This window comes from Triturus cristatus, chromosome 11 (genome assembly GCF_964204655.1).
Source record: "Triturus cristatus chromosome 11, aTriCri1.1, whole genome shotgun sequence".
In the NCBI taxonomy this organism is placed as follows: Eukaryota; Metazoa; Chordata; class Amphibia; order Caudata; family Salamandridae; genus Triturus; species Triturus cristatus.
This window is the reverse complement of record NC_140594.1, coordinates 624,871,298-624,896,967: the sequence shown is the minus strand read 5'-3', so window position 1 is coordinate 624,896,967 and position 25,670 is coordinate 624,871,298. Positions and strand designations below refer to the sequence as shown.

The 25,670-nt window shown below is 45.0% G+C and overlaps 1 protein-coding gene across 5 annotated transcripts in view; it reads left to right on the top strand.

Moving 5' to 3' along the window:
• Positions 1–25,670, top strand: part of ANK1 (ankyrin 1) — an 826,509-nt gene that overhangs the window by 612,357 nt on the left and 188,482 nt on the right. For all 5 annotated transcript variants that reach the window (XM_085634053.1, XM_085634051.1, XM_085634052.1 and 2 more), the window contains one exon: positions 10,867–10,998. In XM_085634053.1, the coding sequence (XP_085490179.1) occupies positions 10,867–10,998 (132 nt within the window). The remainder of the gene's footprint in view (positions 1–10,866; positions 10,999–25,670) is intronic.

The following is a 25,670-nucleotide window of genomic DNA, read 5'->3' as shown; positions in this document are numbered from 1 at the left end:
TTCCAGGGACCGCTGTCTGCCCTACAAAATGTGTAATACAACATACACAAACGGGAAAGAGTTCCTAAGGGACCCCTTCTTGCATGCAAAAGGTTACCACCTCCTTTGAGGTGTTGGTAACCTATCAATGATTTGCGTGTATAAATGCAGTCGCAAACCATAGGAACATACCATAATTATTCGCAAATTGGAAGGGACGTCTTTAACACGCCGCTTTCTATTTGCAATTCGCTATGTAATTGCAAACCTATTTTGCTATTTGGTAATAACTTACTGAATCACCACTTGGGTTTTGAACATCCCCAAAAACTATTTAGCAGTCTCAAATGATTCGATTTTGCAAATCTGAGCCTTTGAAAACACAAAATAGCTTTGAACATAACGAACCATTTTTCAGTGATCACAAGTTTTTCCCTCCCATGAGGAATAACTGCCTTGGATCCAAACTGAGGATCCAAACTGGAGGTGACATGGTGTGCAAAATAATTATGAATCGGAATGTGGCCCGAGTACTTACCAGTGGTTGACATTAATTCAAGCTTTCCATTCACCACTTTTTTGTATACTTTATCGCAATATATTTACCATCAGCCAGAGTACTGGCGCCGGTTCTTGCTTTTCCAGGCCTCACCGATGCAGACTGAGAGTTCTCTCAACACTTCACCGACTGAATTCCTCAGCAATTTGATACGATTAGGGCAAATGTCTCCTACTAAAATCTGGGGGTTTAAATCCTGTCGCAGATTCCACAAGAAAATGCCTTTTTCGTACCTCATTGACATCTTCATGTGGTTTACCAGAATATCAGTTGTAACAATGCGTTTTGTTACGGTGCGGAAATTACTTTGCAGATATACTAGGACCATGATGTTTTACCACACTGTACTTTACAATGCTTCAGGGACATCTTAAGGATTTCGGGGGCCCTGGGCGAAACAAAATTTGGAGCCCACCGCACAGAACAACTCTGAATTTATTATCGGGGACACTGAAATTATGCGATTTTGCGGCTGTGCATTTTTTTGCAAAAATATAGATTTGCTGCATTTGCCACTTAATTCATCATCTCCTGCATAATCAGCAGATTTTTTTTATTTAAATATTTTTTTCTAGGTTAAACCGTTCAAAAGTTACTAAAAACTCATCAACACATTGCAGCACAATGGAAGGCGCTTTGCAAAGGTTAACTGGTCACCTTTCTGTTGCCTAGTGCGATATTTGTGTGTTAAACTGGTACTAATGAGGCACAACCAATGCCCAGGCAGCGTAAAAATGTCAAACTAATAAAGTAATACTGTCACAAAGTGTGCCACATTTTGGTGCAAAATCTACCTTTTCTTAACGCATAATTTACTCGACACTGCCACATAATTTGTGTCTTGTTTATTATCCATTTTTGGCTCATTCACGCCCTTGACAACTATGATTGGATCCTTGGCAACCCTCTTCCTCGGCCAGCCACCATCTGAGACCAACCCTAGAACAAACAGTCTCACTGTCTGGTCAGCAACACAGAAGCTAAAAGGCTAGATGTGTGAACAATGTAGCTGCATGTGGACTAGTGCCTCACTTTGGGCTTGTGCCTACAGATAGTATTTTTTTATGTTGACTACTCTCCTGTCTCAGCTGTATGGGGACTCTGCATCAGGTGGCACTAGATTATGATCACACTCCCCCAGTAGCGGCACCAGATGGACAATGTAGTCATGGAGAGAGCATATAACACAGCTCTGCATTGCACGTTGCCATGTGGCCTGCCCTCGGGCTCCACCTTGGCAAAGCAGTCTCCAGCTGGACTGTACCAGAAAAGCAGACAGATTAGTGATCCGACCAATCCATCTACTCACACACGATGTGTGGTTTGGAGCCCTGCCTGTAACTGGTATTTAGAGTTATGTAGCAATAGGTTCGCACCAGTCTGGCAGCACCTCAACAAGGCCGATATAGTCCCTAAGGGAGCCCAAAATGTCCCTTTGCACTGCACAGTAAGTTGCATTTGTTGCATTAAGTCAAGGGCTGTGCAGTTAAACTGGGACTATGAACTCTTAAAACTTAAAGTGCTTGCTGAATCTAACCAGAATCAGCCCGCACTAGCTAAAAAATAGACAGCAAGTAAATAAACTGATTATTTGCAAATTCTAGACAGTCTGGGAAAATTACAAAAGCTTAATCAGAGGGCACTGGCCCAAAGCCCTATTTGGCCTTGCCTTAAAACGTTTCTGGAATGCATCTTACAGTAGTATTTATAACAGACAGACACATACATATATCTATGTAGCTGCACAAACACACACGCACACACAAAAAAAATGTGTGTAGCTACACACACACACACTCCTGTGCGCACACACACACACATTTGTATAGATACGTTATAAAATACTACTATAATAATACCATAAAAGTTAAAGGGTACCTATTACTATCTTTTTAACACAGGAGTAAATTTCCCCATGCCTCCCTTTTTCCTTTTTTGTGCGCACATATTAGCTCTGGGGTATCATCTGGAGTCTCATCAACAGTACCTCATGCCAGACTCTTCCTCATCATCTGATAAAGTTCCAATGTTGAAAAAGATGAGACTGGAGTTCCCATCTCCATCGGTAGACCTTGCGCAGGTCAATGCCTTCCAGACAACAATGATGGGCTTATTCAGGACAGCCTCTGTTACCTTTAGGCCACTCCCTAAGGGTCAGCACAGTACTGCAGATATGAAGACTATGGTGGCTGTGACCCCTACAACATGCGTACTTCCAAATGTGGTGCCTAAGAAAAAGTCAAAACCTGAGGCGGCTCCTCCATTTGGGCTGAGTGTCACCCCTCCCTGTTGTGGGTGTACCAAAAGTGGAACATAAAATGGTAATAAATGACTTTATCGCCTTTTTATTTTTTCTTCTGCCAGCCCGAAATGAGTATGAGGGTGGCCCATTGCTACAGATTGGCAGCAGGGATGCGTGGTGGTTGGCTACACTAGTTTAAAGTGCGCATGTCACTTTGGCTGGCTGTCTTGCGAGGGCCAGCCTGACATGTCCATTTGAAACCTCTGCAGACCACACTGTCTTAGACAGCTGGGTGGAGAGCAGGCTGCCAGTGCCTGAGGGAGCGGTGAGCCAACCTGCTCCAACCAGTCCTGGAGCTTCTCTCATGCTGGTTAACAGCATGAGAGCAGCGTCTGGATTGGTTTGGGAAGTTGGCCTTCAGCATCAATCACAGAGCTGTCAGTTGTAGATCATTATGAACAGTGTTTATAATAAGCCACAATTGACAGCTTTTTTACTGAGCCTAAAGGCATTGTTGGTTTCTCTCAGTGATAGCTTGTTCGCCTCACCACTTTCAATTGTTGCCAGCTGCCACTGGTCAATGTCTGCTGTTGTGCTATCTCTTATTTGGTTGGAGCCTCCTTCAGCATTGCATAGGCGCTTCCCTCGAGCAGACTACAAGCCTTCAGAGTTTGCTGAGATTAGATATGTGGTGTAGGAGGAAGCAAAGGCATATTTTAATGACAGGCTTTTGGTGGAACACCTTCTTAGGGCATGAAGATTTGCTGGATGGTAGAATTGTTTGGCACTGACTCCAGTACCCTTAAATTGCCTAAAAAGGATTATTGCTAGATAGAAGATGATGACATAGAGCCTGACAACCTCTTTCTCCACTATTACACTGATGCTGGCTTGTATCTGGGCAACATGAAGGTAGTGCTGAAACAACTTTCTGCCCTGGCTGTTACATGAATGAACTGGCTGCTGATGCCTTTGCACTTCACTATTGGGGGTTGAGAGGCTCAGTGTTGCTTCAGTGACCACTTGGACTAGCGTGCCTTGGCCCCTCCTCCCTGCTCCTCTACAAAGTCCAGCACATGGATGCAACTTTGAAAAGCCTTTCTGCATGGGCTGTTACTTGGATCAAGTGACCATTACTGCACTTGTATTTTACTAGTGGGGGTTGAGAGGCTCAGTGCTACCTCAGCGATTACTTGGATAGACTTACCTGGGCCCATCCCCGCCTACTCCTCTACAAAGCCTTGTGCTGATGTGGTCTTTCAAAACCCTTTCTGGCGGTGCTGTTCCCTGGATATACTGTCCATTGCATCAGTGTTTTTCAGGGCTGTGAGAGGCTCGGTGCTGCTTCTGCAATTGCCTGGATAGTCTCTCCATGACTCATCCCCACTTCTCTTCTATAAAGCCATTGTGCGGATGCGTTACCATGCAAAGTGCATTACTAATGGGTCGACTGGTCCAGTGGTCAAGGGATAAGCTTCTTGCTTGTTTTTCCAGCTGTTCACAATTAATTGTGTGCTATAAGATCTTTGAGATTCTATAAACCGTCTGTATACCCTGGAGCAATTGCCAGCCTTAGGGTCAAATTTAGAAACTTCAGCAATAAAAGGAGTAGGCTCTGAACTGCAAACTCCACTCAATTAAAGCAAATTGGCATGCCCTTCTCATAAACAGCTTGACTGTCCATCTTCTCAGGCCCAAAAGGGTAGGGAGTGGCAGAGTGGGCTGCAGGAAGAAGCTGGATTTCTGCCACACTCTTCTCAGGGAGACAGTGCCCTTTGTTGGTCATATTCACCTTACTTTTGTCTTGAATGGGATCTAAGATAGTCTTTAATGATGGCTCGTTAGGGAAGAGTGGGGCTTAAATTTATCTAATACGCCTTTTTCAGCGGTTCCCTCTTCTTCCGCTGTAATGCTGGATATTTTACTTTCAATGTAGAAGACTCTGCAGAGCACGTTAGAGACACTTGTACTACTATAGTTTTTTAGAGTATCCCATCAGATTTAAATCTACTTTGTAAAAACATGGTGCCTTCTCAGTGTCACAGGATATAATTGGACTTGCCAAGGATGATTCCTCAGTAACCTACCTCTGTATGCTGACCTCTTGGCAGCAACATATATTTCTTGCAAACCTATGTTAGTAGTTTCCCGGAGGCAAGCAACTGGGAAATTCTTTGCTTCCGGCTCACTGAGACTGAGATACACTCATAGGAAGACTCAGGGAAAGAGGTTGCACTCTTTGGGCAAGTGTAAAAGATCCTTACAAGTAAAAAAGGGTGAGATATATGTCCCCGAAACTATTATAGCAGTAAAAAGAAGGTTGAAATACCAAAGATTGTGAGCACCTAAAACTGACTCCTAGTGAATTTTTAGAATTTTTTGTATCAGGTTTTCCTGGGTTGGTCTTCGGCGAACAGACCATGTAGAGGACTTCACCCAAAAAACAGTTCTCACCCCAAATAGAGATTTAACTAATTTGAATCAGTTAATCTAAACAGATGAGCAAAATCTTTAGTCCAGCAAACAGAAAGAGAAGTTGAGCCTTTGGAAGGTTACCTTCCTGGTGGCAAAATCAGGTTCCTCTGTGGGTTGGAATTTTGATGGCTTAGCTTTGCATTTTGGTGTTATCTCCACCAACAAGTAGAGAAGGAAGATGTATCAATTTTTTTTAACTGTACAGAACAAGCAAGGTACAAAAGCATTGCTGTACTCAATACTGGTAAGAAATTAAATCAAATTTGATGAGAATTTAGCCCAAGCTGATCTGGAACTAGTACTGCCCCTACTCAAGGACCCCCAGCTGTCAATCTTGGCCCCTGCTCTAATGTTCCATTTGAAGCTAGTAAACTGTCAGATCTTTATAGATGCTAGGAGTAGGGGTCCTAAAAGTACGTTAAGACCCAATATGACAGATAGTGATTTTGGGATGTTATTACAATAGTTATTTGACATTTACCCAAACCCCCACCCTACTTGTAAAACCAGGACCAATTTTACAATTCAGTCCCTAGCTTTCCCCTCTATACACTCAAATTTAGATCCGATGGGTTCAAAGAGTTTCCTTAGATGGATGGGCCCCCATGCAGTCTGGTTCTGTTATCCAGGAATATCCAAGAGTACAGAGCACTAATGAGGATAGAAAATGTTAACAATCTTGGCATTCACTTTGAAATTGTAATTCCAGGAAACTTGGCAGTGGAATTGCCCAGACCTTAATGGTTTTGTTGTAGTTTCAAAGGAGACCTACAGTGAAAATGGTGGTAGGCCGCCGAGGGTTTACTGTCGTTCTTTTCTACAAAACACACATGAAAGCGTTAGTACATTTAAATATGAAATGCCCTTGGGCTCTGGGTTGTAAAGTAGTGCTTGAAAGTGGATGAAGGGTGTGGTCAAGTTTATTCTTATTAACCTATACATCCCACTAGATCCACCAATCTCAGTGCAGCTGGAGTTATTAGATAAGGACCTAATTTATTTTAGGTCTTGTTTTCCCTCATCGCTGGGTAATGTTGTGAAGGATCTCGACTTGAAAATACATCCTTTGCCATCAGATAAGGTCCTGATGCCAAAGACTTAGAATTTGAGTATTTTGGCTGTTAGAGTTCATTCTTTCAATCACTCTGGGAGTGTGAGGGCTGTTGGTGCTCTATTAGCACAACATGGACTAATGGCTGCTATGATACTAATATTCCAGATAAGAATGCATTTACATTTGTGGTGAGAATTCAATCTACTGGTTACATTTTCCTTTCTTTGGAATACTTTGGTTGGTTTTCAAAATGAAGCACCAAACAGTGATCACTGGCAACTGATGGACTCTGTAAATACTGTGCCAATTGCGTCTAAGGTACCCTGCCTATCCTGTTAATGTATCCTCATAGGATGTGAGCCTGCATAAGGAAAGAGTCTCTAAACAGCATGTCACAAATCCAGTTGTACTTCCCTTTAAAGGATGCTGTTAATTTTGAGAACCCGATTAGTTAGTATGAATATATAATATGAGAGGAGGCTGTGACTATCACTTTAGTGTTTAAATCCGGAACAAGCTCTGATGTTAAGAACTGTGAATTAAGTGCTTGCAGGGAGTTGTTTTACTCATTTTGTAAAAAAAACTAAATCAATGGCTCAGGCAAAATATTGTACCCACAAAAGGTGCTTCAACTCCATAATCTTGAATTCGCTTAGATTCTTAAAATCAAAGTTTGAGGGTGTTTTGAAAGATAGGAAGAAACTCTGCTTTAGACAAAATTGGAATCTAATGAATGGCATAATCAAGTTGGGGGATATCCAGTGCTTCTGGGCTTCTATACACCAAACTATAGGGACTAATTCTCTCACTTCAACCTGGTGCCTGCAGAATCTTGGTTACATGTTAGGCTTCCTTCTATAGAGAGAATAAGGATTTATATTGTGCCAGGAAGTCCCACAGGAATATATTGTTGATAATGTTTTGATTTCCATGGTGAACTCAGGGAAAGTACTCTTGAATCAATTGAAATTATTAAGATCAAAGTATAGGAGCTTCATAAACAGGATCGAGGCCCACTTTAGATGTAATTGGGATCTAATGAATGGATCAGTTGAGAGATATCCAGTGTATATTGTGCCTTTTAAACCATAGTATGGAGACAAATCCTCAACTTGTGTGGTGCCTGAAGAATCATGGTTTATGTATTTGGTTGGCATCCTTGTATAGATGGAGTGAGAATGTATACCCTGAAATGTAGGTCCCACCGGAATATGTTGTTCATGATGTTTTGTTTTCCATGATCAACTTGCAGGAAATCCTTAAACCAATTCAATCAATTAAACTAATTCAAGTGATGGATCCTGATAATGTGCATGCAAAAATCCTTGGTTTTTTTATCCGGTGTGGTGGACATCCATATTAGCTTACTTTTCAGTGGACTATCTGTTTTGTGGCATTAACTAACTCATGGACAGGAGTGACAATAAAATTGATCTTGAAAAAGGGTAATGGACTGTTCCACAGAACTACAGATGCACTTTGGTTTCCTCCAAAGTGCTTTTAGAGAGGTCTTGTTTGGTGGTCTGCAAAAGGGATTGTCCCTTGGAAACAAGGGTGTTTACATCCCAATCATTCTACATTGGAAGATTGTTTTACTCATTGGTTCCTTGCCGATTGAGCTATAGAAGTTGCAAATGAGTGATGCTGCCATTTCGTAGACTTTCGAGAAGCCTTCAATTGGGTGGATCAGGCACACCTTTTAGCTAAACTGTTGTCATCATGCTTAGGTATTTTAAATATCTTAAAATTGTGACAGTAATAAATGGGTGTAGGTTGAAATTGATCTGGATGGTCATCTGTCTTAGCCTATTCAGTTTGCCAGTGGTCTTAAGCAGGGCTGTGTATTGGCTCTGTCCCTTTTCAGCCTTTATTTTACAGATTATCCTGATATATTGCAGAATCCCAGCTCCTTTCCCCTGAAATAGAGGTAAAGCATATTTCTTGTTTGGTCTGTACTGATGATTTAATAATCATGGATTATACCTGTGCTGGGCTACAACGTAAACTAAACTTATTAGGAAAATATTGTAGGACTAATAAACTTGTTGTTAATGAGGAAAGCACCAAATTCTCATATTTTCTGCACACAGTAAAAACTGTGGTTAGACGAGACAAGATTGAAACAGCTTTCCAAGTATAGATATTTAGGACTGCTGTTCTCATATAATTTAAAAGGGAATACCTGTCTGACTATTAAAAAATTGCTACCCTCGCCTCATCAGATGCTCTTTTTATATTTGATTCTTGGTTTGCTGGGTTGGCACAGGTGAACCAGTCATGAAAGGTTTTAAATGAAATGTAATTCCCCATGCTGCTGAGAGTTGGCATTGGAGCTCACTTGATTGGGATAATACAGAGGAGGTGAACCTTCAGAAGCTATTAAAGCTTCCTTCTTGGTTCGTGCTTGAGGCCATAAGGCTAGAAATGTTGATGACTTAGTGGACGTTATTGATAGAAGCTTGTTTTTTAATGTTTGCTTATTCTTTACATGTACCTCTAACTCAAATTATTTAAGTATTGCTTTAAAGCTCTGTTGGAGGGAGAGTGTCAGTTTGCATCACAATTTACAGCACTGTTGTCTGATGCCTGGCAAATGTTTCTCCGTATCACTTTTCGGGGAATTTTCCAATCCATGTATTGAAAAAGTTATGTCACTTGACCATTGTTGTCTACTCTAGATCCTCTCTCCCTAACAATGGGTTAGTTAGGCTGACCTTTATCTTTTCTGTACTATTTGACTTTGTTGTGCTATCTGTTACTTGACTTAAAAATGAGGTTCTAATGGTCTGTGTCTGGGCATTGACAACTCTGTCTTCACAGGTTTGTGCAAATAATGAGTTGTATTTGTGGGATCAATGTAAAGCTACATATATAAAATATCTTCTTGGATTGTTTTCTGTTTTTACAACAGCGAAGAAGATATGCACCTGTTGTTTGTGAAATGTAATATTGTTACTCTCTTCCTTGCAAAGAATCTAGTAGGCAAGATGGCATCCGTTGATATTGCTTTTACCTTGGCTAAGTATCTTTGTGTGATAAAAAGGAGGTTTATAATGTATTGCTGTAATTATTTAATTTACTGCAATATTGTAAAAGCCAATTGCTTAAATAAACTTAATTTGTAAATTGAAACTAATATAGATTGCATCTTAGATATGCCATGTCCTATCACATCAATTGCATTTAACAGCACAAAGTGGATGGTCAGCTCTTTGTGCCCTCTCATATGCAAAGAATAGCAAGGCAGTGAACTAATGTACAATTTAGCATTGGGGCATCTTCTATTAAAGATCTATTTACCTAGGCAAAGAATGACTCTCAGGAGAGCATATCCACCCACTCGACTACAGCTGTGGCTGCTTCCGCAGCTCCTTCCAGAGGCACCCAAGTGGCTGACATCTGCTCGGCAGCCAATTGGTCACCCCTGCATGCTTTTGCCAAACATTACTGCTTCCCAGCTCAGGCACGCAGTGACAGGTACTTTGCAAAATTAGTGTTGCATAATGTCCTTGGTTCTTGGTTAACCCACAACTCCATCTTTCCTCATAGGAAGGTCTTGCTTTGGGACTCACTTATAAGGTGAGGAATGTGCAGGAAGATGTAGCCCTCAGAAAAAAAAGTTACTTACCTTGAGTAAGTAAATATATTTCTGGTAGATACAGAGTCTTTCTGCAGATTCCTCACTGCCGTTTCTCTTCTCCTAAATGAGTTAGCACCCTAAAAAAAAAGATCTAGATGTATATAAACACATTATATTCTATACGTCTCTTGGTTCCTCTTCGCATGCTTCAAAGTAGCAAGGAAAAATTGCTAGTAACTGACACACCCTGGTCAGTTTTTACCATGCTCCACTGTCATCATGAGCAAAGTTTTGGCTGAAGCTGCATGCACCACCATTGCAGGTCTGTTGCTTGGGGAAAGTTTTCTGGACCAATCTGGAGCCTGAAAGGGTATTCATATGTTTTGGAATCAATGGGAAGATTATGTATCTATGAGAAATATTGTTACCAAAGGTATGTAATGATTTATTTATGTCTATAAGCAGCACCTACTATACAGTGAATGTCTGTATCATCACCTGTTGCCTACAGTGTATGTCTACATTCACCACCAACTATTGAGTACATATCTGCAATCATCATGTACTGTCAGCAGTGTATATCTGTATTCACCTGCTGTCTGCAATGACTGACTGTGCTCATCACCTTCTGTCTGCAGTGTATGTCTGTACTCATCACCTCCTGTCTGCACTGTATGTCTGTACTCATCACCTCGTGCCTATGGTGTATGTTTATAATCATCACCCGCTGTCTGCTCTACATGTCCATAATTGTCACCTTGGTCTGTAACACGTTAAAAATGTGCACCTTTTGCCTGCAATGTATCTCTGCTATCACCACTGCCTGCAGTGTAGTCAACACCTACAATACTCACATTTACTTAGGGCTTGGTTGCTGCTGGTGCCTAATTCCTGAATGTTGTATTTTAACTGTTCTTATGCACGGAATAAATATTTTGTGCGTACAGCAATGCTTTCCTATCTCACTCTTTGTGCAGAGCTGGCCCGGGAACTGCAGTTTGGGGTGGATGAAATAAACAGGATCCGGGTGGAGAATCCAAACTCCCTGCTGGAGCAGAGCGTAGCCCTCCTGAACTTGTGGATGATCCGAGAAGACAAGAATGCAAACAGTATGTAAAGGGTCTGAGGGGGGCCAATAGCGGGATGGGTGTAAAAGCATGTGCTGGAAGGGAGGTGCATCTAACCACCACTGCGGCAGGCTTTTACTGTATACAGACTCAAGAAACATCAGTTAAGGCTAATTCTTATATTGCACATTCTGACAGAAGTGTTATGTTTAGATGTTGTTATGTTCCAGAACTTAACTCTCTAAACTTACAAAGCTCTGCTACCAATTCTCATTTCCACCAATGTCCTTATCTGTAGAAGGGATTTTTTGATGGACCTCAACATGTGAACAGGTTGATATTCAAAATAATTCTTACTTTCGAGGATTTGGTCAAACTTATAGAAGGGTCTGTGAATATAAAGAGCTTTGACATTCATCTGCTCCTGGACAGGCAACCAGTGAAGGGAACAAAAAGGGGGAAATTGTCAAATTTCTCGACTGCAAAGAGAACACTCGTAGGACTATTTTGAATGTACTGTTGGTGGCATATAGAAGAGGCAAGAAAAGCCTCATAGATGCCATTGCCTTAACCTAGTCCAGATGAGATAAAGGCTTTCAAAACACAGACATAATGTTTGAATGCTAATGAAGTCAAAATGTGACATACTACCCACGGTTGGACAAAATAACTCTTGGACAGCACTACAGTGTGTGAAGCCAAGTATAGCTCCATGTGCAACCATCTTGCAACAAGTGTTTGATGCAGCTGTTGGAGTCGTACATAATTTAGTGTGGGGGAGTACTTTGGAGTCCCAAAGGGGGAAATCTTTTTGAATGAACAACATTTTAGGGTTGAGCATCACAAAAGTTAGGTTATATCCATTACTGCACAGCTCTATGGACTAAGGCGATCTGAGGCTCGTGAACAACCACTCTTATCTTTAAAGTGAAAAGAGTGTCACTGATGTAATCACTGAGTCACTGAGGCTACAACTGTGAAGACACATTATATAATTATATATATGTGTGTGTGTATATATATATACATATATATACATATATATCCCACTGGAGGGTCAGACTTTGTCTCGGGCGCTATAACACACAATTGGTGTTTGATATAAAAATAATGGATTGATTATTAAAATGCAACAAAGACTCAATATATGTATAACGACTCAAAAGTATTATGAAGTATCTTCTCATTTGACACCGAATACCTTTTGATTATAGCATGCTTGATTGGAATATATAGTTGTTTTCGCACAGTGTCACTGCATTTAGAATGAATTTCTTTCCTTTGAAACTACGTCTCCCAGAAAGCATAGCGATGTATTGACAGGAAATGACCACGAAATACGTAATGAATAACAGTGTACATAATTGGTCTAAATACATTGCTGTTTGTGAACCGTGAACAGGGTCTCAGGAAGACCGAAACACGTTAGTTTGTGGTATTTGGCCCGTAAGAATCTGAAATTGCCGAAATTAAAGGAAATTTGAACCTACCCGTGAGTGCGATCCATTCTTCCTTGGAAGTTGCTCTTTGACATTATACGGCGTGGCTCAGCCGTTGGATAACGCACCGCAGAGAGTGCTGGAAGGCCAGCAAGGACAGTCCCAGACAATGCGCTGTATAAGCACCACAGGGACACGACACAAAAGATTTGTGCTGAATCCGCTTTATTTTTCTTTACATGACGGTATGATGCGTTTCGGCCACCGCAAGAGGCTTTGCTCCCATTAAGCAACACACAGCTAATTAGTCCTAATTCCGCACCATGTGACTCCTAGTGATCATAAAACTGGAAAACAGAATGTTGCTTAGTGAATTCACGGATTACAAATATTCCTCCAAATGTATATGTAATGCAGATTGTCTCCTTAGTTATACATATTAAAACCACTCTAAAACCTTGAGTAAAATCACAAATAAGTCAGTAATAGTCTAATACATTAAATTCCTAATCCGGCAATAAATTTACAGTGGTTACTCTGCAATAATAACGTAAAATAGAAAATAGATATTATATTTTACGAACTCCTTCATGATTCTAATTCTTGATAATTAAATATCATCATGTTGTAGTAAAATCCAGAGACAACATAGCGGGCTAAGAAAATCAATAATGTTGAAATACCAAACTAGACTTATTGTGATATAAATCAATGTAATGGTATGTCTGTGATAAAAGGAGCACTACTCTTTAAGATCACAAAATCACATAAAAATACATCTATATATATATTCACTGAAAAAACCATAGGTTTCAGAGAAGTTATAGTTAGATATTAGCATTTAAAAAACCTTAGAAATTCACAGAAAAAAACATAGGTTTCAGGGGTGTTATAGTTAGCTGGCCATTTCACTCGTACAAAACCATAGAAATTCCTCCGTTATAGTTAGTGCTGCTAACTATAACTCGCGCGCCCGCAATGCACTGCTGATGATGTCACATGTTGCATCATTCAAGACATGGTCAGTGACATCACTGATGACATCACTGATGACATCTCAAATGACATCACTGATGACATCATCCACGTGACAATCTGATATACTTAATCTTACACTAGTATAACCTTTCATCACTCACTGTAAAATACAGAGTACCATATTTGAAACCATTGACACACCAATACCAGTAACTACATACCCACTCACTGATTCCTAAGTCTACTCACGCATCTACCCATTCAACAACAGAATCATTTATACATGCAGTCACTAATTAATAGAACACTATCAAATGCAATTATACACATATATAGACATTGACACATCAGCAGTCATCTTAGTCGGTTATGCAGTCATCCTACTCACTCATGAAAAAAATTAATCACACTTACAATTACTTACTTATACAATTATCCAAAAACACCTCATTTATTCAAACACATAGTAACTCATAGTTAATATGTTAAAAAATCACCATTACAATTATACACTCATTCATATAGTTACTCTCACAATCACTGACTCTTACACGTACTTATTTATATACACCAACTCCCACGTACAATGCCTTTTATTTTTTTTAGTTTGTTGAAGATGTACAACTAAAATATATATTCGCTCACCAACACACAAATAAATACACTCGGTCACCCATACAACTGTTTCCACTTGCACTCTTAAACCTATACACCTAGTCAATCAACCATTCACACCTGAACTACATTTCCCATGGGACAAAGGGCACATTTAGTCAACAACAAGAAAACATGGCAACAACCAATCACAGCCCATAAGTCCAGTGTCCAATCAGGGATCAGGCTGCCCAACATAGTCCTTCAACAGTCCTTCAACAGTGTCCTCTCCTCCTCTTTCTGAGCGCGCAGCCAGCCTTTCTCCACTCTTCAGGCATCCTGTTTGTTGGAATCCGAGCCTGAGGACAAGAGGAAAGAATTACCGGAGGAATCACTGAGAATTTATCACAAAAGAGTCATCCACATTGCCAAGAAAGATATAAGCATTTGAAGTAACAACCTTACTTACTGTAGTACGGGGAGGGGTCTCCTCCAGGAACTCTGGGCGGGATAATCCTCGCCTCCGAGTCCTTAATAGAATTGAAACTTTCCGTTACGTTAGCAAGGAAATTTTTCATTCTATGTCAGGACTGGAGGCGAGGATTATGCTTGTTTAAAGCTTGCCCACAACCAAATGAGCTATATTCAGAATCAACAAGAAATAAAACCGCTTGAATGTGGAGTCCGAAGACCAGTCTGCCGCGTTGAGAATATCCTCAAGACGCGCTCCCAGACTGAAGGCTTTAGAAGCCATGGCACCCCTAGCGGAGTGCGCCTCGAATTGGGTAAGACTGATACCGGCTTCCTGCATTACCCAACGAACCCATCTGGCAATCGTGGGAGAAGAAACCGTCTTGAAAGGCTTCCGCAGTGAGATGAGAAGCTGTCTTTCCCCAGGGGGACAGAATTCCTCCGTCATCTCTTCATGAGCCGTAAGACAACGAACCACACAAAGCTTCGGGGAATCTGGAAATTGTGGGTAGGAAATGGATCTGGTATGGCACTTAGTGCGTCTGACCAACGTAAAGGTTCCCCCTTCAGGAGTAAAGATTCTGTTAGAGATGTCCAGAGCCCGTACGTCGGACACCCGCCTACAAGAAATGAGGCACAGAAACATTGCCTATTTTGCAGACAATTCTTTCCTGGAGAGATACCTATTCTATTGCCAGAATAAAAACAGGTTTAGGACTTGATTCACGTCCCAAAGGGTGGAATAGCGTGGCTCCGGGGGTAGGGCAGGCGAATGCCCCGCAAAAGACGACAAACCAAGGGGTGTTCACCCACCGGAGCCCCTTCCACTGGGATGTGACCAGAAGAGATAGCCGACTGGAAGGTATTAACTGATCTATAAGCCAAACCCTCGGAGGCTAGTTGAGCTAAAAAGTTCACTATATGCACCACGTCCGCGACCAAGGGATCGAAACCCTGTCGCAAACACCAACAGGTCCATCTGTTCCATGCGGATCTGTACCTTTTGACAGTACTGTCCGCCCACGCCTTCGAGATAAAGAACTCAGCCTCTCTCGAAAGGTCAGTGGCTTCCCATCTGCTCTGGAAATCCACCACGCCATGAGCCTCAATGAGTTCGTGGACACTAGAGGATGGGGAGACCCGTCCGGACTCATGAGGAGAGTCGGAAACTGGGGGAGTAGGATCAGAAAATCCCAAGAAAGTTCCAGAAGAACTGGAAACCACACTTGAGACCTCCACAGCGGTGTGATCACCACCAGATCTGCTGCCTGTCTGTGAACCTGCGCAGTTACCCTTGTGATCATCGCAAAAGGTGGGAAGGCGTAGCCCAGTTCCGCACTCCAAGGCTGGAGGAAAGCATCCGTTGCCTCTGCCAGAGGATCCGGCCGCCAGCTGAAAAAGCGCGGGATCTGGTGATCCAATCGGAATGCAAACAGGTCCACCGAAAAAGGACTGCAAAGGGCGTTCAGCCTCGCAAACACCGACCGATCCAGGTGCCAGAGACTGGAATCCCTGAAATGACGTGATTGGAAATTGGCTTCCAGATTTTCTCGGCCCGGGAGATACTCCACCGTAACAGACACCTAATTGTCTAGGCAGTACTGCCAAAAACTTGCCACCAGATCCGACAGGGCCTTTGACTTGGTTCCCCCCAGATGATTCACATAACGGACCGCCGAAATATTGTCGATTTTTAGCAGTACACAAGACTGCACTGAATCTCTCGTCCAACAGCGTACTGCGAAGGACCCCGCCAGAAGCTCCAAACAATTTATGTGCAATTTCTGTTCGTCGGGTGACCACAATCCTCCTGTAGAGAGGTCTCCGCACCTGGCACCCCAACCGAGCCTGCTGGCGTCCGATTCTATAACCATGTCCGGGGCGGAACCGAAGATTGCCCTTCCGTTCCACGCCTCCATGTGGTCCAACCACCACTGAATTTTGGACCGTGCCTCGACAGACAAAAGGACTTTGTGGGAATACGGAAACCCTTTGCAAAGGAAAAAACCTTTGAGGCGTTGCAGAGCCCTGTAATGGAGCGGGCCCGGGAAGATGGCTTGTATGGAAGAAGACAGTAGAACCACCACCCGAGCCAACTGGCGAAGGGAAATTCGCTGCTTGACCAGCACTCGACGCAGTTCGTGGTGAAATTTGGTCACTTTCCTGCTGGGCAGGCTGAGTGTGGAGGTAGTGGAGTCTATGACGAATCCCAAAAATGTAATGCTCTGGGTCGGCCGCAACAGAGACTTCTTCTTGTTGATAACAAACCCTAGGTCCTGAAGGAGTGATACCGCCATCTGAAGCTGTAGCAGCAAGCGACGAGGGCAAGCCGCCATCAAGAGAAGATCGTCGAGGTAAACGATCATTCTGACACCCCTGGACCATAGGAATTCTTTCGCCGGTCAGAGAACCTTGGTGAAACACCAAGGGGCCGACGAGAGGCCGAAGGGGAGAGACGTGAACTCGTAAGTCTGGGAACACCAGAGGAATTGCAGAAAACGTTGATGAGGCGGGAAGATCGAAACCACTAGATAGGCATCCTTGAGGTCCAAAAGGATCATCCAATCGAGGGGTCGGAGGACAACCCTGAGAAATGGATTCCCTCCATCTTGAAATGACGATAAACCAGCCATTGATTGAAGTCGCTCAGGTTTATCACCGGCCTCTTCCCCCCCATCGGATTTGTCGACTAGAAAAATGTTGCTCGAAAACCCCCTGGGGTGCTGAGTCATACGGGAGACAGCGCCCTTCCGGAGAAGAGAGGAAACCTCTTTGTCTACCAAGAGAGTCTCTTGCACCGAAAACTGGATAGGGCGGGGGGGATCCTTGCACTGGAGTCCCTTCGAAATCTATGTGGAAACCTCTCACAGTTTTCAACACCCATGCATCTTGTGTGATAGTCACCCAAACCGGGAAACACCTTGCCAACCGCCCCCCTATGTCTTGTGGGGAAGAAGGGAGAACTCTCACCTGGGCTAGAGGCTGCAGCTCCACCGCGGTATCCTCTCCCTTTACCCCGCCTTCCTCAAGTGGGGTAAAAGTTCCCGAACCTGGATTGGTCCTGGTATTGTCCGGAGCCTCTCTGGTTGGTCTGGCGTTGCTGGCGACCGGCCCCTTCCTCGGCCGGCCCCGCGAAAAACACGGGGCAACACCTTTTTAATAGTAGACTGCGCTCGGTCTAGTGAGGTGAAGGTGTTGACAAATTTACCGAGCTCCTTCACAAAAGGCTCGCCAAAGAGACCGCCCTGGGCAACAGGGCCCACTTCTGAATCCGCCAGATCCCCTAATTTGGGGTCAATTTTAATGAGGAGAGACCGGCGGCGCTCTGTAGAGAGGGCACAATTAGCATTGCCCATGAAAATTACCACGCGTTGTGCCCAACCTGAAAGGGTCTCAGGGGAAATGATAAAGCCTGACTCCTTTGCCTCCTCCCCCATATCCAATATTTTTGTAATCAGGCCTAGGGCGTCCAGGAGTTTATCCTGGCAGGCCCTCCAGGATCTATCTATGCCTTTTTTGGGGTCCCTGATAAACTTCTGGAGAAAAGTGCCCATCCGCAGGTCAATCTCTGGAGTCAACGCCACCTTGCCTTCCAGAGAGGGGCGAGGGCACTCTGCCCGCAAACAGTTGCGGGCCTCCTTCTCAAGGGGGCGCCGAATATGGGCGGCCACATAAGAGGCTACCTTGTCAGCCGGGGCCCACTCAGAGGAGCGAGGATGGACGATGTCGATGGGGTCCAACATATCAGAGGTGCTCGGGGGATCCTGGAATGTCCCAGGAAGTTGATTGGACGGAGGAACCGGCAACGGAGCAGGGGGGACTGCCGGTCGCGAAGCCATGAAGGCCTGTCTAAGGCGGTCAAACGCATCCCCACCAACGCCGTCCTCGCGGGAACGTTTGGGAGGAGGGGAAGAGAGTGAGTCCTGACAAGAAGTGGATGGATTCGGGGTGGAAGGGGGAGCAATCTGCTGAGACAGCTTGGAAAAAGCCTGCTCAATTTGGCGCGAGAGCCTGTCTTCTAAGGGGAAATGGCCTGATCAACTGCCCTGTAAATAGAAGTATCCATCGCCTCATGAAAGGCGTCGCCCCAGGACATATCAGCGAGGGGGTCTTCCTCCTCCTGGTAATCGTCATAATATTCCATGACGCTTAGGACTGATTAATGTCGTGACAAATACCACCAAGTGGGTCTCACTGAGTGTGCCAACAGGTTTTCACAGGCTGGGGGGCAGCCAAATCCTTTCACAGAGCGGTGAAACCCCAGAATTAACGGGTTCAAGCCCAGAGGACAATATGCTGGTAAATGAAAATTCAAGCAACCCTTTCTCGGGCCCACAGGTCTGGGTCAAGTCCCTCTACATGCACCCCAAACATACAAGACCTCGCAAGGCGTAAAACAGCACACAGCTGCTCATACAGGCTCTGCCTTATGCAACAGTATGGGCCAAGGCACAGAGCGTGGGGCACAATGTCCAAAAACGGCAACACAAACTCTCCCTGCCGCGTTACAGCCACGAAGGTGTCACCCTCAGACCTAGCTCCACAAGAAAAACGCAGGTGCGACGTTTGAATCTCTCTGAGGAGAGATCAAACGATGCGCCGCGCCCGCACTGCCTCCCGCGCCCTCTAGCGGCGGGAGGTCCGGAGCCAGCAGGAGCCGTGTAGGCGCGGAGAACCGCGCCCACGGCTCACTCCCCGCAGCGAAGCCCACACGCTGCGTGAAGCCTTAGATCAAAGAAAGCGCGTTATCGGCGTAAAACAAACAAAGCAACTTCGGCACTAAACAAAGCAACACGCACAACGCACAACAATGCAGCGCGATCACAAATTAAACAGAGCGGCGCGAGCAGCGCTCGACACAGAAAATGCCAAATAATATTCCATAAAGTCACGAATAAGAGTAAACAAGGTAAAATAGTACTTAACTTGCTGCGCAGCAGCGAAGAAAGAGAAGGAGAGGACACTGTTGAAGGACTATGTTGGGCAGCCTGATCCCTGATTGGACACTGGACTTATGGGCTGTGATTGGTTGTTGCCATGTTTTCTTGTTGTTGACTACATGTTCCCTTTGTCCCATGGGAAATGTAGTTTTCTTGTTATCTTCACTGCTGTGCATTAAAGTGAAGAATGAAGGCATAATCCTCGCCTCCAGTCCTGACATAGAATTCTTAAAATCGACCCCATACTTTCTCAAAGTTCTGGGGCACCCCCTGTCTCCATGGACCACTTTTCTGTTACACAAACATATAGCCATCCCTGTGCTGCCACTCCTCAGCCTTGCGGTGTGTTGCTCCACTACTAAACTCAGCATACAGAATAATTTTATCTGAAGATCAGTGTTGCCAGGCACACTCTGGAGCAACAATGGGGGGAGATAATATCGCTTAACTCTCTTAATATCCTATACCAATAACTTTGGATCTTATGGATGCTCCATAATGTATGAAGAAACAGGCCTTCTGCGTTGCTGCATCTCAGACAAGTAGGTGTTGGGTTATTAATGAAAATTGTTTATTGCAGTTATACTGTCAACTTATCAGAAGTGGCAATAGTGAAACAGTGCGATAGCTTTGGTAGATGTTTACTAATCATCTGTCCATGACGCATGCACTAAACCAAAGGAAATGATGGACGGAGTGTTGAACATTGCCAGCACTCACCCCCAGTCAACAGATCTGGGTTTGATCCATCACCGTTCTTTAGCCCACTCTGCCACCCCAGTTCAGACATGGTCATATGCAAATCAGTCTGACCCTGTGCCTCATGGGAACAGGCCAGCCCGAACTGCCAAGCCATGTCTTCCCTGGACCGGAAACAAGCTTCCTAGGACCGGTTTCTGGCATTTCAGTCGTCTTCAGTCAGGCTTGCTTGAATCTAGTGGCAAAGTGAGCAAGGGACTCACGTCTGGGCATACCCTGCCAACTTATGTCGAACAAAGCAAAAACCAAAGGAAATGATGGACGGAGTGTTGAACATTGCAAGCACTCACCCCCAGTCAACTGATCTGGGTTTAATCCATCACCGTTCTTTAGCCCACTCTGCCACCCCAGTTCAGACATGGCCATATGCAAATCAGTCTGACCCTGTGCCTCATGGGAACAGTCCAGCCCGAACTGCCAAGCCATGTCTTCCCTGGACCGGAAACAAGCTTCCTAGGACCGGCTTCTGGCATTTCAGCCGTCTTCAGCCAGGCTTGCTTGAATCCAGTGGCAAAGTGAGCAAGGGACTCACGTCTGAGCATACCTTGCCAACTTATGGCGAACAAAGCAAAAACCAAAGGAAATGATGGACGGAGTGTTGAACATTGCAAGCACTCACCCCCAGTCAACTGATCTGGGTTTAATCCATCACCGTTCTTTAGCCCACTCTGCCACCCCAGTTCAGACATGGCCATATGCAAATCAGTCTGACCCTGTGCCTCATGGGAACAGTCCAGCCCGAACTGCCAAGCCATGTCTTCCCTGGACCGGAAACAAGCTTCCTAGGACCGGTTTCTGGCATTTCAGCCGTCTTCAGCCAGGCTTGCTTGAATCCAGTGGCAAAGTGAGCAAGGGACTCACGTCTGAGCATACCCTGCCAACTTATAGCGAACAAAGCAAAAACCAAAGGAAATGATGGACGGAGTGTTGAACATTGCAAGCACTCACCCCCAGTCAACTGATCTGGGTTTAATCCATCACCGTTCTTTAGCCCACTCTGCCACCCCAGTTCAGACATGGCCATATGCAAATCAGTCTGACCCTGTGCCTCATGGGAACAGTCCAGCCCGAACTGCCAAGCCATGTCTTCCCTGGAACGGAAACAAGCTTCCTAGGACCCGTTTCTGGCATTTCAGCCGCCCACAGTGCTTGATGGCGCCTGGCATGCCACACGTCTACGACAACAAATATTATAAAGTCCTGTCCCCCTGAACATTGGAAAACAAGCATTGGCAGAGCAATAGGTCTCGCATTTTCGAAACTTTAACATGTTAGTATTGTAAATGACAATACCTTTTATTATTGCAGGTTTTTTAAACAAATAAATAAAATACATTGCTATTTACAATGCCAATAGCTCAAATTCTCGCAATTACGAAACCTATTGCATTGCAAATGCTTGTGTACCCTTCCTCTTAGCGAAAGGGAAAAAAAAAAAACAATGTCATTTACAATGCCAATAGCTCAAAATAATGTCATTGCGAGACCTGTTGCATTGTAAATGCTTGCTCTAGAAGGACAGTGGGACTGGGGCAGTCTGTTACCTTCTAGGTTCACCTGTGGGTCATCCATGCCAGAAGCATCTGAGTGGCATGCACGTAATAGCAAGGAAAGAAGTGCAAATGTCGGTTTAGTCACATGCTGAGTCAGTCTGCCTGGGCAATCAGTGGGGCTGCCGTAGTCATTCACATTGTTGGGCTGGTAGACAGTTAATAATTACCTGATCAGTCAGTATTCTTATTGCTTAAAGTTCAACATAAAGCAAAGAACAAGAAAGGTGAGATACGCTCCAAACAATTGACACTCATAACAGAATACAACTCACATAGCAATTTGATTTTCAAACTTATGTCAAAACATTGGCACATACTTAAGTTAGATTCAGATATAGTGCCATACATTGCTGACAAACCTAGAATCACCTACAAAAGGGGTAGAACTTTACGCAACTGGCTTAGGGCCATATGTAGGTAGAATGAAATTTGCGAATCGGAAATTGCGATTTTTCGCGAATCGCAAATTCCGAATCGCAAATAGCTATGTAGGTAGATTTTAGCGAATAATTAGCGATGCGCAAAAATTCGCAGAATTATTTTGCGATTACCCTAATAGCGATTCCTTAATTGCGAGAACGCTATTAAGGAATCGCAAATCTGGGAATCTGCAATTCAGGTGCAGAATGATGACATCACAACCAGGAAGTGTGACTGCCCATGCTGCACCTGATTGCCAGCAGCTGTGTGTGAGCCAGTAGCTGTTTGAGAGCCTGTGTGGAGAGGAGAACAGTGAAGCTCTGCATTTGAAAACCAGTCAAATGGATTCCCAGGGGACTGAAAAGCAGCAGGAGGAACCATCAAGGAAGAGGAAACAGAAATTCAGTGAGAGGGAGCTGGAGGTCCTCACACAGGAGGTGGTCAGCAACCATGATCTCCTATTTGGGAAAAGTTCCCTGAGAGTACCTGAGGCCAGAAAGCGCAAGATTTGGAGTGACATCCAAGAGAAAGTGAATGCCATTGGTGTCACACACCGCAGTGTGGAGGACCTACGTAAAAGATGGTATGACATGCGTCAGAGGTCAAAGGAGAGGGTGGCAACAAGACTGGCAGAGGCTAAAAAAACCGGTGGGGGCCCTTCCACTGCAACCGAACCGACACCCCTGGAGGAGCTGGTGGAGGGCACACTGCAGCCTGAGAGCGTGAGTGGAGTGGCTGACCTGGACAGCTCAGAACACCCAGACACCAGACAAGGTAAGGTGCATGGCAAGACCCCCTGCTACATCCCCAAACCACCCACATCCCCCAAAAGGCAACCTGACTGCAACTCCAGTAAATGTCACACAGCACACACAGTAATGCATTATGGGAAACGTAGTCACATGCACTGATAACTGTGCCAGTGAGACACAGACAGGTGGAATAGGAAGGACTCCATCATGCAGAGATAGAAATAGACCGATAGTACCCATGAGATTCTATTGCTTGAAACTAATGCATGACAAATACCACACAGGACACAGTACTAATGTGTGTCATTTAATCCACAGCACCACCACCAACACAGGATAGTGAGGCTGAATGTGAGCCAACAGTTGAGATGGAGGACCAGGCATGCCAGAAGGATCAGGGCGCAGCCACAACTGCCGACACAGCACCATGCAGGCGTCGCATAATTGTCCCACCACTACCACTGTTGGAGACACAGGCACCAGACACAGCAGAGGAGCAACAGCCAGTGCACAGGCAGCGTGCAGGACTGCAACAAACACAGTCCCCTGAACAATCAAGAGTAGGGAGAGGGATGAGACGCAGGGAACGGCCGTCCACCAGCACTGCTCCTGTTGAAGAGGACACGGTGTTCTCGGGCCTGGAGGGCAGCATGCTGAAGCAGCAGCGCCTGCAAGTGAAGGGAATCAGGTCAATACAACGGCAGCTGACAGCACATAACCACAACATGACCGAGTTGCGCGCAGGAGTGATGGCCATGACTGGTGCATTGGAGGGACTGTGCAGGGAGATAGCGAGGGACAGGGCAGCGCGGCGCCGGGACAGACATCGCCTTCACACACGGCTGGACCTATACACAAGGGCTGTGAACCGCCACACAACCGCCACATCCTTGCTGGCCAGAAGATGTGTTGGCATGCAGCGCGAGATGGCCCACTGCTGCCAGGACGTGGGCAGTGTCTTGGTGCAGGTCACACATGCGGTGGACCAGATGCGCGCAACCGCCACAGGTGGCATAGGTGCACTTGCAGCCACGGACACTGATGGACAATCGAGCAGGAGCAGCATCACTCCCCCAATACCACAGGAAAGACGCAGGAGTGCACGACAGAGCACAGTGGAGGATGAGTCAAGGGAGGGCACAGCGCGCACACAGCGAGGCGCACCAGGCCGTGCACGTAGGAGGTGAAGGGACACAAGGGACTAATGGCCATGTGTGATGCAACACAGTCCATGTAGACTCAGTGTCTGTTGTTACTCTTTGCACTGTGACACAAACAAGTGCATGCAGGGACTTTAACGTCACAACGTGAGATCACTCAATGCCTGATGACACAGAAATAAACATCCCTGTCAGTCACCAATCAGTGTCATTGTGTCATCATTACTCACTTAGAAGTAGTTTTGGGTGATCTCATCACGTCTCATACGTCCGGCAGCTGCACCAGCACCTCCTGCGGGAGCGCGATGTGGTGCTGCTCCATCCTCATCTGATGATTCAGAGTCTGTCAGGTCCACTGGGGTTCCTTTCTTGGTAGCGATGTTGTGTAGCATTGCACAGGCAACCACTATTTTGCAACACGTCTCAGGGCTGTACTGTAGCGCTCCACCACTCTTATGGAGGCATCGAAAACGGCTCTTTAGGATTCCAAATGTCCTCTCAATGGCACAGCGTGTAGCTCTGTGTGCGCTGTTGTACCCCCTCTCACCTGCAGTTGATGGATTCAGGTACGGTGTGAGGATGTAGTCTCGTACAGCATACGCACTGTCACCTGCGGGGCATAAGCAGATTAATGTTCAATAGTGTCCTGCCACTGCATCACTCTACTGCCTCTGTGTGTGTTTAACAGGCATTTACCTAGCAGATAGCCCTCTCCAAAATCACCATTTGTGAGTCTGCGATGTAATGCACAGTGGCGAAACATGAATGAGTCGTGTGTGCTTCCAGGGTATTTGGCCACAATATCAGTGATTAAGTGTTGGGCATTGCACACCACCTGGATGTTCAGGGAATGATATGACTTTCTGTTGCGAAATACATACTCATTATGTGAGGGGGGTGAAATAGCGATATGTGTCCCATCTATGCAGCCAATGACATGGGGGAATTGTGCAATTTGGTAGAAATCTTGCTTGGTCTGATCCAGTGCCTGTGCTGTGCTAGGAAATTGTATGTGGTGATGCAGCCTCTGTACCATTGCATCCAGGAAAGCGTGGAAGAAGCGCGAAAGTGCACTTTGGGAGACACCTCCTGCTGTGGCAATGACCCCCTGGAAACTACCTGATGCCAGGAGGTGCAGTGAGCACAGCACCTGTACATGGGTGGGAATGGAGTGTGCCCTGCGTGTGGGGTGGTCAAGTATGGGTGTCAGTTCAGCAATTAAATCCAGGATGCTGTCTGGGTGCAGCCTGTAGTTGACATGGATCTCCTCATCGGTCACTTGGAAGAGGGTGATGCGTGCTCTGTAGATCCTTTCCTGGCGTCTCCGTCTCTGTGTGGCATCCCTGATTCGCAGCCTCCTGGCTATCACGTACAGCCCAGCCATGGTGGAAAGGCCCTGTGGCATTGTGGGCCTGTTTAAATAGGTTGCAGTAGGTTACCACCTGCTCAGTGTTGATGGTAATTGGGAAGTGCAAAATTGCGAATTTTGCATAATCGCTATTTGCGAGTTTTCTGAACATGTCATTTTGCGCTATCGCTATTTGCGAGTTCGGTAACAGCGATTTTCGCTAATACTGGTGCGCAGACTGCGATTACGCTGATTTATTCGCAGACTCCACTTTCCGCAAAATAGCTAATCGCTAAATTA